Raw genomic sequence first — 16,619 nt, 5'->3', positions numbered from 1 at the left:
CCACCTCAATTTTCCTATATATTTTGTGTAAAATATATTTTTTAAAATATTTTTATATATAAATCCTCAAAGCAAACTTGACAACAGCACAAAATATTCAAATTTCATTACTTCAAATTGATCCAAATTTTCCTGCTGAATCTGATGTTATTGATAATGAAATTAGACAAATCATTTGTTTTTTGATTTAAATGGTGCATAACTCCTTTATTTGGATCTTGATTTTTCTCAATTTGGCCTTCACATGTTTTGGTTGAGTCTTCTAGTTTTACATCCTTTGAACTTTTTGAAATGCCATCTTCCTTGATAAAATTTGTTGAAACTTCAACTTTCAAGATTATTTTTGAATTTTTTTCATCTTTTATTTTTAATTTGTTTGTTGATATTTTTTTTCAAAATCAGATTTTATAGAATAAGTAGTGAATAAAGAAAGTAGTTAATTAATGAATGAAGTACTCTCCCAATGAAATTAATTACTTGTAAATTCCTAGGTTAATCAAAGTAAATACATTTTCAAGATTAATTAATTAATCAATCAAGGGTATAATGGGCAAAATATGGTAATTTATGCGTAAATTTTATAAAATGACAAATATTATGATCTAGCTATTTTTAGAAGAGCAACTTTCACATATAGCAAACAAAAAAATCATATTTGTATGTTATAGCAAAGTTTGCATAATTGCGCTCCATAGCAAACATATATATGTATAATTCGCTATACATATATACAAAAAGAAGCAATTGTATAATTCGTTGGCTCCTCTTCAGAATTGTATAATTTTGCTGGCAGACCATTTGTATAAATTGTTGTTAGCCTCTCGTTTGTATAAATCGTTGACAAACATAAATTATACATTATACAAGCATAAAACTAGGCAGGGGAATATTTTTATTGTATAATTATAAGTGTATAGGACGAATATATATGTATTTGCATGTGTATATACAATTTTCTCGCGCTTTATACAAACAGAAACGCAATTTATACAATTTGTTGTATAATACTTAATAACTAAAGATTATAAAGTATTTAATATTGAGTCACTTCAAAATTAAATTCAAACACATGAGACTGAACCTCAAATTTACGGGTATAAAATTTCAAACTTCATACATAAAAATATGAATCTTTAATGTCCAATTCTATCACGCACAAAATAGAATAAATAATTAGCACAAAATTAAATAATTCACACCATGAATGGAACTTTAAAAAATCACAACAAATTAAAGAGAATCAATTTTAAAACCATATAGATGCACTCGAAAACGAAGAACATTTTCTACTTCACATTAATGAATCTTCAAAAGATAACTCAAATAATTAAAAAACAATCTTAAAACCATATACTAATTTTTAAAAAATTCATCAAAATAACATTTTTTCTTCTTCATCCCCTTCTATTGTTTTCTTTTATTGTTGCTTTAACTAATATGAATACCATCCATTAGCCAAAACCCCTTTAGTAAACTCTTAGGGGTCGTTTGGTGTGAAGGATTACATAAAATAGTCCTGTGGTTAAATTGTAGTGCCACTTAATTTGTTGTTTGGTTGACATGTTCAATATAACTTATCTCAGGATTATAATTAGTACCGGGATAAGTTATCCCTCCCCTTGGATGATATAGTAATCTGGGATAACTTATTCCGGGATAAAATAAGTGACAAAAATATCCTTTTAAATCTTTTTTATACATCACTTTTCACATTTATGAAGGGTACTTTTGTAAACAAATAAATTGTTCTTAAAATTTATGCAAAGCCTATTATTTTGAATACAGCAAACCAAACACTCAATAAAAATAATTTTAATATAACTTATCCCATCATAACTAATCTCATCATAAACGATTCCATCATAACTTGAATTCAAATCAAACGCGCGAAGACATGTAAAAGCACAACAATAGTTGATGTGGGCACACTCAATATAACAAGTACAACCATGCCTAAAACCAAGCTTGGCCTTGTATTCATCAACAAATATTGCAATAATCCCATGGCTTCACAAATACTTGAATTATAATTTCCATAAAAACTCTTCTCCCAATCCATCCACTCACCTGGTGGCTCGTAATTCCTTTCGATCATCTTCATATCTTGAATCCTCTTTCAAAGAACAATCATGTTCTCATCCACATTCCTATCATTATAATAGTTTTGATCATGTGCTTCATCTCTTCTAATAGCCAAAGTAGTCATGGTTCTTATTGTATTTGTTGATGATCTTCTTATTTGAGGAAAAAATGGTTTGGTTGGAAGAATATGTGATGTTGAAAGAATAGAAGAAGTTGATGATGATGCCATTTTTAGATTTTTTGTGTCCTTGGAGGATATTGCTTTTTTTCTAATATTTATAGAAGATTATTATCATCTTTAGTCTGTTTCATAAAAAGTTCATACTCTATATATTTTAATTTACGTGAAAACAGAGTACAAAAGTTAAATATACAATTGAAAAAGACTATACGAAAAGTATTACAAGTCAATACAAGCTAATGTAACAAAAATATTATTTTTGACTGGTTCCCAAACGGTAACATCTTCACATAAAATGAGATCAACAGAATATCTGTTTATTCAAAAATAATTTAACTTTAATGAGAGGATCTATAACTACATGAACTTATTTAGCTTATTTGAGATCATAATAACAAAATTCCTTATTAAGTTAAATATTGCCACATAAATCGAGACAAAAAAATGTGTCTTAAGAAATAAGGAAGGTGGCAAAACCGTGTTTTACAAGAAGAAACAGCCAATAATGAGCCAAATTAGTCGCATCATTAAGTTAGCGTGAAGTATATTGATTGCGTGCTCCAAAATGCATCAATTAAGTTATGTTTAGGTTTAATTTATTTATCTGGTTTTAATTTAATATAATATTAAAAAAATATATTACTAAATTCTATGATCAAAAACTAAAGATACGTGATTAAAAAGTTGTTACAAAAAGAAAAATACATTTTTTTGTAGTATAAATATTTTTGATTTTTTTTTTAATTTGACATGTGAAGCAATTTAATAAGGTACTATCATTTTTTATGAGGTTAGTAATCAATAGTAATTGTATTAGGGATTTATCTATAAATAATATATAATTATGTAATTTTCTTTTATACTGTCAATATATAAAACTTAAACTCGATTTGTGTCTTTGCTAGGGGGTGAAACATTTGAATTAACTCTCAAATAATTAGTCACACTAGCTAATACCTGCCTTCTAGCCTTCTTTCTTATTTTTAATTATTCAAATTGTTTATTATAAGCATTTTATACAAAATTAAAATTAATTTTAGGGATTTTAACGATCAAACTCCATGCACAAATTTCCCATTATCATCCTATATATGTTCAAACAAATATAATAAGCTTCTAGATTAGAGTTTCACTATTTCCAGTGTTATACGTTAATTAAAACAACTTTTTTTAATCCAATTCTCACGTTTTAAAATAGTGTCTTTTTTTTCTAGAAACTTTTTTTTTTGTACCATAATTTAGATATGGTCAAAATAATTATACTGATTCTAGAAATATATGCATAGACTAGTATAATTGTTCATGTTCTTATGATTAGTGTGTCCTAAGACCTTGTCAAAAAAAGAAAAATAAGTGGAAGAACTTGTTAATTATTTAATCATTTGATAATTATATTTTTTTAAAATTTATTTGTTTCTTTAGTTCGTTTTAAAAAAAAAAGTTTCTTTTGTGTCTTTATAAACTCTTTCATTTTTTATTTTTCACGCGACATGTTATTTAAGACTATAAAATTAAATAAATAAATAAATAATATATTTTATTTATTTTTAATTTCAGATTATGAGATTCAAAAAATTTATATAACACAACCATAGATTTTTGAAGTCACATATATAACTCTTCTTTTTAACGATTATAGATGCACCTTTCTTAATCAGAAGTTTCAGATTTACGTCTTGGGTGTGAAAAAATCTTGATATGGAGCGCTATCCTCTGAATAGGGTAGGGAATAGGGCCCTACCCGACACGAATTCATATTAATCAAACTCTAATACGAATATCATATACTAAATAAAAAATATAAAAAAGAAGGTTGTAGATGCACCTGCAGTGTATCAGTGCTGCATATCAATTTAAGGGACTTAATTTTATTTAATGTGTTATAATCTTTGGGTTGACTTTTGATGATTTGATGAGGAAATCACTATCTTGGAATGATGTGTTCTAATTTTAAAATTTTATAGTTATACCTTCTGATAGTCATATTTTTATTACATGTCTTTAAATAAATGTTCTTAAAAATAATAATAATAATTATTATTATATATGAGTATTATTTTTCGTTCACTTTTATTTGTCATGTTTGGATTCAGCACAATCATTAAAAAATGTAATTGATATGACTTTTTTAGTACACTGTCTCTATTAATTGATATTTAGTACTATTAGATCATGAAAAATAATTTAAAAAATCTTGGTATGTTAAAAATGACAAGTAACAAGTGAAAATCTTTTTTGAAATCTCGACAAATAAAAGTAAACAGAGAGGGAGTACTAATTAAAAAGATAATTTCATTAAAAAATAATCATATTAATCATTATTTTTTAAAGACATGTAAGATTCTAAATAGACAAATAAAAAAAAATGAAATAAAAAAAAATACACATCTAATTAAAAATATTTTAAAATATATATTTAATCAATAAGGATCGAGTAATATGAAACGGATTCAATTCCTCAATTCAATAGTGAAAGAAAAAAAAACGCGCACCAATCAAGTTGGCTGCTAGTTTTTTTTCACGCGGCTATATATGCTTCACGCCTTATTGCTAAAAGACTTTAATACCCTCACCAACATCTATAAATACATATATATCTAAGTTTAAACAAAATTCAAAACTCATTCCTCAACAAAAAAAAATCAAACAAAATGTCAATCTCAATATCAACTTCTTCTCTACTTCTTCCTTCACAGTTTTCACCAAAAAGGTCATCAAGAGCTTCGAGAAGAACTACGATGATGGCAATAAGAAGAGAAGCACATGATCAGAACTACAACTCTAATGATTCTAGTCGTGTAGACGAGAACTTAATAGTCCTTCGAAAGAGAATCCATGAGATGGAGATGATAGAGAAGAATTACGAGCCTCCTACTGAATGGATGAATTGGGAGAAGAGTCTTTACATGGATTACGATTCGAATATTTGTGAGTTAATGGGATTATTGCAAGCCCAATTGATGGATACAAGGCCAAGCTTGGTTTTGGGCATGGTTGGGCTCATTGCATTAAGTGTACCCACTTCAACTGTTGTGGTTTTGTTTCATTTGTTAGAGTTGGCAAAAAGGATTTTGGCTAATGGACTACATATTACTTAAATAACCTCCTTCGAGGCATGCAACAGCTAGCCTGGACACCACGATAAAAAATATCTTTCATGGGATCTTTTTAAGGCTAGTTTTCCATGTTGAAGTCTAAAGTTCTTTTTATATGTACGTACATTGATACTACAAGCATTAATTAGGATTTAAAAAAAAACTCTATTTTTTTCATTCTTTATTCAAATATTGTATTTGTATGTGTAAGCTCTACCTGGTTTAGGCATTACTAAGACATCTATTTGTTATATATATAGTTAGAATAAGAATTTTTATAATAATATTGTTTGTATAGCTGAATAAATCTCTTTGAAACAACTTTTCTTTTCTAATATTAACTATCTGGTATTCAATATTTAATTACTCCGATTTATTTAAATTAGTATTGTATATGACACATTTTAAGAAGGAAACATTATAATTACTAGGAGTATTCTTCCTATTATTCCTCGGACTCGCACTCTAGACCTTTGTTCAAGGATGTCGCACCACCCTTCTTTAGTGTTTGAATACACAAGAGACTTCAATGTAAAAAAGAAAAAAAAAATACCTATAAAAGATTTTATTTCATATAAGTTTTGTCAAACATAAAAACAAAAATCGCTAAAATACATAAAATACTTCAATCGATGCTCTTCTATGAAAAGTATATAAATAAATATTTTTACCTCGTAAAACTAGAATATTTACCTATTAACACAACAACAAACACCATCATCCTGACCAAAAATAAGACTGGGTATACATAGAGCCACAAAATAATCCAAACGCTTGCATTTTTTGCTACAATCTCGATTACTTGTACATGTCCCTACTAATTTGCCACATATATCACTTGAATCATTCACCTGATTTTCTACATTAAAAAAATAAAATAAAAAAGAGTCACAATCAAAGAAAATTTTTAAAAAATATTTATGCATCATTAAGAATTTTTAATTATATATATATATTGTCAAATAAAAACATGTTAAAATATTGATATCGTAATAATTACCTTTGGCTTGACAAAGAAGAAGAGAAAATAAAATAAAAAGAGCAGCAATTTGATGTTTGTATGATGCCATTTTTAATATTATTTTTGGGTATAATATTTGTGCTCTTTTGTCACCAAAATTCTATGAAAAATAATGTGATTAAATTGAACCTAGTTGTGATGAATTTATAAGAATGTAGGGTCGAAATTTTAGTAACTTTTTTTTTTATACCATGAATACAACATCACTATACTTTTTTAAAAAGGAAAAATATTTAAATAATGTGTTAGTTTAAAGTGTAATTTTCCTTCTATGATAAATTCTATAATTTATCATAACGAATTTACTTATCTCCAAATATGGTGCAGATCTTTTGATTAAACAAGGTAAATAATAGAGCTTTTGATTTGCCGTCAAACTTGACTTTTTTTAATTAAAATCGAGAGATTTATTATGTCGATTTCACATGCAATAATATAAAATTTTCTTTTCTTACAATGATACATGTCAATAATAAATTGATATATTTCGATAAATAAATATAGCTTTTTAGTTTAGCTAGAATGATATTTTTTCTCAAAAAAAACTATAGTGTTCCGTTCTTCTTCTCACATCTATATCACATAAAGTTATTATTTTTACTAAACATATAAAAAGACGATTGAGCATTCCATGACGATTAATATGTCTTTATTAAACACAAAAAATAGAAATCACCAAGCCTAAAATTGAAGGATGAAATATGGCAATGGCTTTGTTAAGCTACAAAATTTATTTGGTAATATAGGATATGAATGATTCAACTTCCTTGGTTGCCACACCTCCAGGGCTAAAGGAACTCTTGATCTTATTGCTCAACTCCACCGCCCTCTTTCGCATCTCTTCTCCTTCTGTTGTATCCATCAAAACTTTGATAGATTTTTCGATTGAATCAGATGTCACTAACTCATCCTTATGAGTCCAATTACAAAGTGTTCCAATTTTTAGAACTTTAGTTACAAGGACAGCATTATAGGGTTGGTCCCACTCATTTGGCCAAGCTATTATTGGAACTCCCATACTAATGCTCTCCATACAAGAATTCCACCCGCAATGACTTAAAAATCCACCAGTAGACGGATGCTCCAATATTTCCAATTGGGGCACCCAATTTCTCACCATCATTCCTCTTCCTTTCACCCTTTCTTCGAACCCTTGTGGTAATTCAATCGTGTTATCATTATCATTATTATTACTATGATCCCCTTTTCCTATTACCCAAATAAATCTTTGATTACACTTTTCTAGACCAAATGCAAGCTCATTGAGTTGCTCTTGTGATAATTTAGTCCCCGTACCAAACGAAACGTATATTACTGAATTAACATCTTGATTGTCAAGAAATTCAAGACATTCATGACTAGGAGGAGCCTTATCATGATGTGATTGTAACAACATATGAAGTGGACCAAGTGCCCATAAGGGCTTCTTGCTTTTTGCATTAGCAAGTAAATCTAAGTACTTACCTTCAACTTCTCTAGATGAAATCATGAATTCTCCTGAATTGAAATCCCACTCATATAAATCTTTTTCAAATATTTCCATACCTGGTGGAAAAGAACTATCCATAGCTGGAAACTCTTCATGCATTTGCTTAAGCAACTTGTCACCATCATCACCAACATCAACAACAATACTTTGTCGAAGCAGAGAGTATTTACTTATAGCAGAACCTGAGTGAAAAATACAAGTCTCAACATTAGGTAATGTATGAACATCACCTAAATAGTCCTTCATTATAGAGTCATAAATTATGACCAATTTCTTTGTATTCATGGAGAGTTCAAGGCATGTTTTCTGAAGAGACTCTGATTGTTTTTCTAACAACTCCATAATCGAAAGCACACGTTCATCATCATAATCTTCTTCCATACTTCCCTTATATTCATCTTGTGAAAGCAAAATGTCATTAAAATGAATATTTTTTGCGATCTCAAAAGATTCACCTTGAAGGCGCGGTTTTAAATCTTTGTTGAATTCAGGAAGGCAAAGTAAGTGTACCGGTATATTATGGACGGCGATGAAACGAGAAAGAAGAAAGAGTTGATTGATATGAGTAAATCTAGAAAATGGCACCATGGCTACAATTATTGAGTTTTTGGTAGTAGCCATTGGAGAGAGAAAAAAAAAATCAATCAAGAAGAAATGAATATTGCTAGTGTTGGCTAAAATATGTGGAGGGATCTTATATAAATCGACCCTCTGTTGAATGATACTCCCTCCGTTCCATTTTATGTGAGGTAGTTTAACTCGGTACGGAGTTTAAGGAAAGAAAGGAAGACTTTTAAAACTTGTGGTCCAAAATGAATGATAGAAATTTGTGTGGCTGTAAATCATTTCATTAAGGGTAAAATAGATATTTTATAGTGAAATTGTTACTTAATATAGAAATGTGTCATTCTTTTTTAGACTGACTAAAAAGGAAAGCAAGTCACATAAATTGGGACAGAGGGAGTAGTTGTTTAATATTGACTTGACACTCAGAAAATGATAGGGGTAATCTTACCAAATCACCCTGATTAAATATAAGACATCTAAATATTCAAATACGAATAGTATTTAATAGCTAGGGTAAAATAAATACAAAATGGTTAATTATTCATTGATTTTATAATCTAGACAAATATTATTAAACATTTCAAGATAATATAATAGACAAGTAAAAATGAACGGAGTGCGTATCTAATTTCTTTTTAGAGACTCATTCATTTAATCCGATCCAATCGACCTGACCCGACATATTTTTATTATTGTCACAATCTGCACGTGCTATACTACTAGCACCCCTTGCCAATTCTATGAGTCTTTATGGCTCTCGTGAGTCGTGATCACTAATATTATTTTTAGAAAAGTGCTAAATGACCAGAAAATTAAAAAAGTTATAATATTTTTTTTATTTTAAAATAAATTAATCTTTTTTTCATTTTTAGTTAAAATGTATTTAAGCTAAAAGGGTAAAAATGTTTAAAAAGTTAAAATAACATAAAAAAACTATCATTCTGGCCAAAAAGATTTTTTCTTATTTTTTATTATTGTCACAATTTGCACGTGCTATACTACTAGCACCCCTTGCCAATTCTATGGTCTTTACAGCTCACGTGAGTCGTGGTCATTAATATTGTGGGATTTCTCTGGCCATGAAAAGCTCATTAAGTTTGAAAATCGAGATAAGTTGATCGTAAAATTAATTTATTGGTATTGGCGCATTAAAGCTTTATATTTAACGATTTATTGGTATGAAAGTGAATTATTTAAAAAAATTATTGGATAAATTGTTAATCAGTAAAGAATTATTCCTTCCGTCCATTTTTAATTGTCATGATTTTCTTTTTTAGAGTCAAACGATAAGAACTTTGACTAACATTTTACGATATATTTTTTCATCATATTGATATGCAAAAATTTGCAATTTATAATACTTTCATATAGTTTTTGAATATCTAATTTTTTTTGTTTAAAATATTAAATTAATATAATCTAATTTCACTTTAAAAATTAGTCAAATTGACTTTCGAAAAGCGTAACATGACAATTAAAAGTGAACAGATGAAGTATCTACTTACATTTTTACCCCTTAATATATTAAATACATTTTATTAACCCTGAATTTCTATTTAATATTTTGATGCTACTTATATGATTTGATACATATTTGTGAGTTAGGAACTTGGAATTCTTATTGGCATACTAGCTAACTATCTGAATCACAATGTACGAGTCTTCACTTCTTGTTGATAAAAATATAGTATGTTTTAGTTTTGAAATATTAAGTACGTTATATTGGTGAATAGTTATAAAATAAATGTTTATGTTCATGCACCCTCAAAACTTAAGTTTATTTTGTATTTCTAGTTGTGATTTACACTACAAAATCACTAGCTTAAGTAGAGCTAAAAAAATTATTTTGTTTGATGGCAGATAATTATATTGATGAGTGAAAGTAAAAAAAAACATGAAATGATTGAGTCAATATATCGCTCATTAACCGTCTGATAATTATCAATGTGATTCTAAATCGATGATATCTTAGTAGTTGATTTACGGATTAGTATATTTAAAAATTAATATTTAACAAGTTAAATTGTTAGACATTATTAGCCATACTATAAGCGGTTTTATTAGCTACTTACATTTTTATTCCTTAGTATATAAAATGCATCTTATTAATCCTAAATCCTTATTTAATATTTTGTCGCTTCTTATATGATTTGATACATAATTGTGAGTTGGATTTCTTATTAGTCTACTAGCATTATAGCAAAAATATTTTTTAGTGGCAATAAATAAATATAAACATTAACAAAAAGTTCTAAAACCTTAATCAGCATTACTAATTGTCATTAGATCCAATGCTATAGACTTTGGCTAGGACATTAACAAAATGTGTTAATTGCCGCTAAAATTACATATTTATAGCGACAATTTATCTATTGACATATATGCAACTTTGTTTGCAAGCCCCACCAGATATACAAATAAAATTTATACAAATACCTAAAATTCTTTATTGCATTTTAAAAAAAATTGTAGTCGCGATTCATAATTATATGAGATTATAGTTGTATTAAATAACACACCAGTATTATTTGCCAATTCACATAATTTTTTCTTATAAACTACTCCTACTAGTCTAATATCAAAATTTGAGTACCGCCCCGCACGAAAAATTAATTCTTATATCAACAAGGATTACTCAAACAAACAATAAAGGAAACATATGGAAATCCTAGTAAAATAAAATTAAGGTAAACTTATGGAAATCCTAGTAATACTCAAACAAGGATTATATATGACGATTTTAAATAAAACAAAAACCTCTCTACAAATTAAAAATTAGAGCCTAATAAATTAATTCCTCCTAATCTCCACAAAATTAACAAGAATGGGAAAGAAGCCAAGAATGTGAAATGTCAATCCGTCAAACTATAATCGGCAACATTGATCGTCCAAATCGTTTCGACTATTGTGTTAATCCATTATTTGGATGCAAAAGGCGAAAAAATAAAAAAATAAAAACTTTATTCCGATTATTCTCAACCTTCATTCCGGCCTCAACCCTTGTCTCGACCTCAATTCGACTTCAGCTTAGAGCATTACAACTATTAAGCATAGTAATATTGTCACATTAAAGAGATTCGAAATTGAGCCGAGTAAGAGAATCAAGAAACTCCGATTTAATAATGAATCGGAATTTCAGTTAAAGTATTCTCCTTTGACTGAAATAGGAATATTGTCCATATGATGAAAAATTGAAAATTTGGGGTTTCAATTCATGATTAAAATTCAAATGTTTGACTGTCAATATTTGAAAGGTGTCACATATAAATTAGGATAAAAATAGTGCTGTAATTCTATGGAGCTTTTAGATATTGTTAATTAAGAGTTATATTATATATACTTCCTTCTTATTAATTAATAGAATGTTTATCCTTCTATTTATAATTTATTATTTTAAGAAGGTTTATTTTGCTTTTATTTTCATATTTATTAAGTATATACCTTCTCTATATCAATTTACATGACACAATTGCAATTTCAAGATTCAACCAGTTATGTATATACATTGTTACATATATGATACTAGATAATGTGGCCCGTGCAGCACGGGCCCAATAATATAAATGGTATGTTTTGGGGCTAATAACTGAGTTTTTGAAGCGATTATTTGCGTGGATAAAGGAATAATTTTTTTTTATCACAAACCTGTACTTTCTTTGACGCTATTTAAGGCATAATAAGACTACCCACATACAACATTTTTGAAATATTTTATGTTGTCAATTATCATGATTTATAGTATTTTTACGCAATTTTTAAATATAAAAAAAATAAAAATAAGACAAATAAATTAAAATGGACCCAATATATGTTATTTTTGTTGTCTCAATTTATGTGACACAAATGAACTTTGGAGAGTCATCCAAATTTTCATAATTTTTTTTAAAATGTTTTAAGTTATTAATTATTGTGATTTATAATATTTTTATGTAACTTTGAAATAATGTACATTACTGGTCACTTTGTCCTAATTTATGTGATATGGATAAAATTACAAAATTAACTCTTTTAAAATGTCTTTCAGATATTTTAAGTTGTTAATTATTATTATTTATAATACTTTTTTGGTAATTTTAAAATGATATGTGTTATTTTTTCTGTCCCAATATATGTGAGCCTGATAGAATTCTGAGAGTCAACGTATTTTATTATATAGCTTTTAAATATTTTAAATTGGTAATTATTGTAATTTTTAATGCTTTTTAAGTCATTTGTAAATGATATATGTTGCTTCCTTGATTGGGACTTTTCCATTTGTGACACATATATATAGATATTTGGTGCCCGTGCCAGCACGGGTCCAATAAATATTAATTTTTTTTGTTTTAATTTATGTGATATAAATAGAATTGGAAGATCAGTCGATTTTTTGTATGTTTTCTTAAAAATATATTTGAAGTTATTAAATTGTTGTGATTTATAGTATTTTTGCGTTAGTTTTGAATAATATAGGTTACTCATGTTTCAATTCACGTGAATAATCATAAATATTTTCAGTTGTTAATTTTTTGTGAATTATAGAAATTTTGACGTTATTTTCAAATAGTACATGTTACTTATTCTATTCCAATTAGTCAACCAAATTTCTTATATGATTTAAAAATATTTTTAATTGCTAATTATTGTGATTTATAGCATCTTTTATGTAACTTTTAATAATATATAATTTGTTCAAATTCATATGACAACAATAAGATTTCAAGAGTCAACGCAATAAAATTTTAAATTTTTTAAAAAGTTGTACCTCTAATATATTTTGTAGCTAAAAATATACTCTCTCCGTCCACTTTGTATTTGTCATGTTGCGCTTTTTTGAAAGTCCATTTGACTAATTTTCAAAGTTAAATCAGATTGTATTAATTCGATATTTAAAAAAAAAATTAAATATGCAAAAATCTATACAAAAAGTACTATAAATTGTTATTTTTTGCCTATGAATATGATGAAAAAACACATTGTAAAATATTAGTTAAAATTCTTATAGTTTTGACTCTTAAAAAGGAAAATCATAACAATTAAAAGTGCATAGAGAGAGTAATAAATATGTAATTAAATTTCAAAAGTTTAAAATAAAAGGGTGAAAAAAAGAATTAGATAAACAACATATATTGAAAATTGAAAACATATAAATAATAAATGGGCCCAAATGAGGTCAAACTTTTTGGCTAATAAAGTAGTAGGTAATTAATGATGTTAAATTGTCTAATAATATAATTTAAAGGTACAACCATAAAAGAAGAATGTACAATACTATGAAGCACATATCATCGAACACTTGTCATGTGTTAAGTAGTAGATATTCCCACTTATTATATATAGTAATATATGGGCCCAATTTCGAGATTTCCCAGGCTCTGCACCTTTTTTTTAATAATATCTTGTTTAATTTATTACTATTACTCACATTTTTTTCGTATAAAACTATATATTCAAGATAGATGCACAATCTAACGTGATAATGATATTTGATGGGGTGCACTATTTCCAAAGTGAATGCACATGGCATTAAATTTTGTGGTATAAATACCCTATGATAATATCAAAGTATTTTTGTTCTGAAAATATAATGAAAAATGAACACAACTTTAAAGGTATAGATTATACTCAGAAAATAATATTAAATTTTAAATAGATTTTATAAAAAAAAATTAAATATGATTAAACGCAACTTTAATTTGATTCAATTCCAATTCTTTTTTTAAAAATAAAATAAATAATATTTAATTTTCATAACAAATACAGTTGACTTGAATCCATGCATGTGACACAACGTGAGTCCAACCCTCAAAAACTTTTTTATTTTTTTTAAAAAAAGGTCATCTTGTCTTATCATAGAATATAAAAAGGCTAGTTGTTAGTGGTAGCCTCAAATTCAGCACTAATTTATTTTGTTAATACATTTGCATATCTACATATACTTCCTTTATATCAATTAACATAGTTATAATTTTGAGATTCAACTAGTTATATATTCATTCTTGTTAATTCAAATGGTAGCTACCAACTCAGTAATTGTAGCCATCGTGCCACATCCTGGATTTAGTCATGTCAATTCGCTTTTCCTCCTTGCTCGCCTCATTGCCTCACATAATATACCGGTACACTTCATTTGCCTTAGTGAATTCAACCAAGATTTAAAGTTGAGTGTTAAAGGTGAATATTTTGGGGACATAAACAATATCCATTTCAATGACATTTTGATTCCACCAGTTGAATATTGCGAAAGCACGGGAGACGGTGATGATCGTATGATTTTGTTTAGAGAGTTGATGAAACAACACTGGGATCCCGTTCAGAGAACCTGCGTTGAACTCTCAAAAAGTACAAAGAAATTAGTCATAATTTATGACTCGATAATGAGGGTTATTTTAGGGGACGTTCATTCATGCCACAACGTCGATACTTATATTTTTCATGCCGGTTCAGCTTTAAGCAAATATTCTATGCTTCGACAATCTATCAACGATTTAGACGTTGTTGATGATGATCATGAAAAATTGCTTCATCAAATGCATGATGAGTTCCCGACTATGGATAGTTGTTATCCACCGCTTATGGATGAATTCGTAAAAGATTTACATGAATGGGACCACAACTCAGGAGAATTCATGATTTCTTCTAGAGAAGTTGAAGGTAAGTACTTTGATTTACTTGCTAATGCGAAAAACAAGAAGCCTTTGTGGGCACTTGGTCCACTTCATATGCTACTACAATCTAATTATTCCTCTTCTTCTTCTTCATCTCGTCATGAATGTCTTGAATTTCTTGACAATCAAGATGTTAATTCAGTAATATACGTTTCGTTTGGTACGGGGACTAAATTATCACAAGAGCAACTCAATGAGCTTGCATTTGGTCTAGAAAAGTGTAATCAAAGATTTATTTGGGTAATAGGAAAAGGGGATCATGATAATATTACTAATAATAAAAAAGGTGCAGATAAATTTGAGAAGAAATTCGGAAAGATTGAATTACCACAAGGGTTTGAAGAGAGGGTGAAAAGAAGAGGAATGACGGTGAGAAATTGGGTGCCCCAATTGGAAATATTAGGGCATCCATCTACGGGTGGATTTTTAAGTCATTGTGGGTGGAATTCATGTATGGAAAGCATTAGCATGGGAGTTCCAATAATAGCTTGGCCAAATGAGTGGGAACAACCCTATAATGCTATCCTTATAACTAATGTTCTAAATATTGGAATCTCACTATGTAATTGGACTCGCAAGGATGAGTTAGTGACATCAGAATCAATCGAGAAATCTGTCAAAATTTTGATGGATACAACAGAAGGGGAAGAGATGCGGAAGAGGGCGGTCGAGTTGAGCAATAAGATCAAGAGTTCTGTTAGCCCCAGAGGTGCGACATCTAAGGAAGTTGAATCTTTCATATCCTATATTACCAAATAGTAATAATTTTGTAGACATACTAGTTTGTCTACAAAATTATATCTTCATCTTTTTAGTTGAATCTTTAGTTTTGGATTATTTGTCTCTTAATCTTTTCCGTTTAATAAAAGACATACTAGTTTGTGTGTGTTCTCAAACTTTTAAGAAATATATGATGGGATGAATGAGATTCCTTCCCCGTTAATCAAAATTCAAATGTCTCAAATTAATTTGAACCATGAAAATAAAGAAATCTCTGTTAAGGAACATTTTTTCTTCAAATGAATCTTACATTTGAATTAATCGAACCACTGAATTCTGAATATTATATGATTATACCACCTAAAATTATATTTATCATAAGTTTAAATGACTGACTAATTCTCAATTCCTATATATATCAACAAGGATTACTTGAGGAAGAAAAAATTAAGGAAATTTATGGAAATCCTAATAGTACTCAAACAAGACTAATATATGACGGTTCTAAATACAACAATAACCTCTCCCCAAATTAAAAATTAAAGCCTAATAATTAATCTATTCCTCCTAGTCTCCACAAAATTAACAAGAATGGGAAAGAAAAATCAAGAATGTGAATTGTCAATCCGTCAAGCTATAATCGGCAGATCGTCCAAATAATCCGTTCTTTGGATGCAAAAGGCCGCGATAAAATAAAAGAAATATTTTCATTATATTAGTAACTCAAATAAAATTTAAACCAAAACCAAAATTACTACTAAAACAAACAAAAAGAAAGTTAATTCAACATTCCTAATGACGATTTCTAATATAATGT

General features: G+C 28.0%; 2 protein-coding genes across 2 annotated transcripts; one reads left to right on the top strand and one right to left on the bottom strand.

The window, feature by feature from the left end:
- Positions 1–7,109: 7,109 nt before the first annotated feature.
- LOC107063221 (zeatin O-glucosyltransferase-like) lies at positions 7,110–8,456 on the bottom strand. Its single transcript, XM_015314808.1, has one exon. The coding sequence runs from the start codon at positions 8,454–8,456 to the stop codon at positions 7,110–7,112; it is 1,347 nt and encodes a 448-aa protein (XP_015170294.1).
- Positions 8,457–14,425: 5,969 nt separating this feature from the next.
- Positions 14,426–15,841, top strand: LOC107063220 (zeatin O-glucosyltransferase-like). Its single transcript, XM_015314807.1, has one exon. The coding sequence runs from the start codon at positions 14,426–14,428 to the stop codon at positions 15,839–15,841; it is 1,416 nt and encodes a 471-aa protein (XP_015170293.1).
- The last annotated feature ends 778 nt before the right edge of the window (positions 15,842–16,619 follow it).

Source organism: Solanum tuberosum, unplaced genomic scaffold (assembly GCF_000226075.1).
Source record: "Solanum tuberosum cultivar DM 1-3 516 R44 unplaced genomic scaffold, SolTub_3.0 scf00322, whole genome shotgun sequence".
Classification (NCBI taxonomy): Eukaryota; Viridiplantae; Streptophyta; class Magnoliopsida; order Solanales; family Solanaceae; genus Solanum; species Solanum tuberosum.
Note: the sequence above shows the minus strand (reverse complement) of the source record. Positions and strands in the feature narration are given on the sequence as shown.

Bases quoted from the DNA above. Each gene is read 5' to 3' on its own strand.
- LOC107063221 (XM_015314808.1), bottom strand. From the start codon at position 8,456: ATGGTGCCATTTTCTAGATTTACTCATATCAATCAACTCTTTCTTCTT.
- LOC107063220 (XM_015314807.1), top strand. From the start codon at position 14,426: ATGGTAGCTACCAACTCAGTAATTGTAGCCATCGTGCCACATCCTGGA.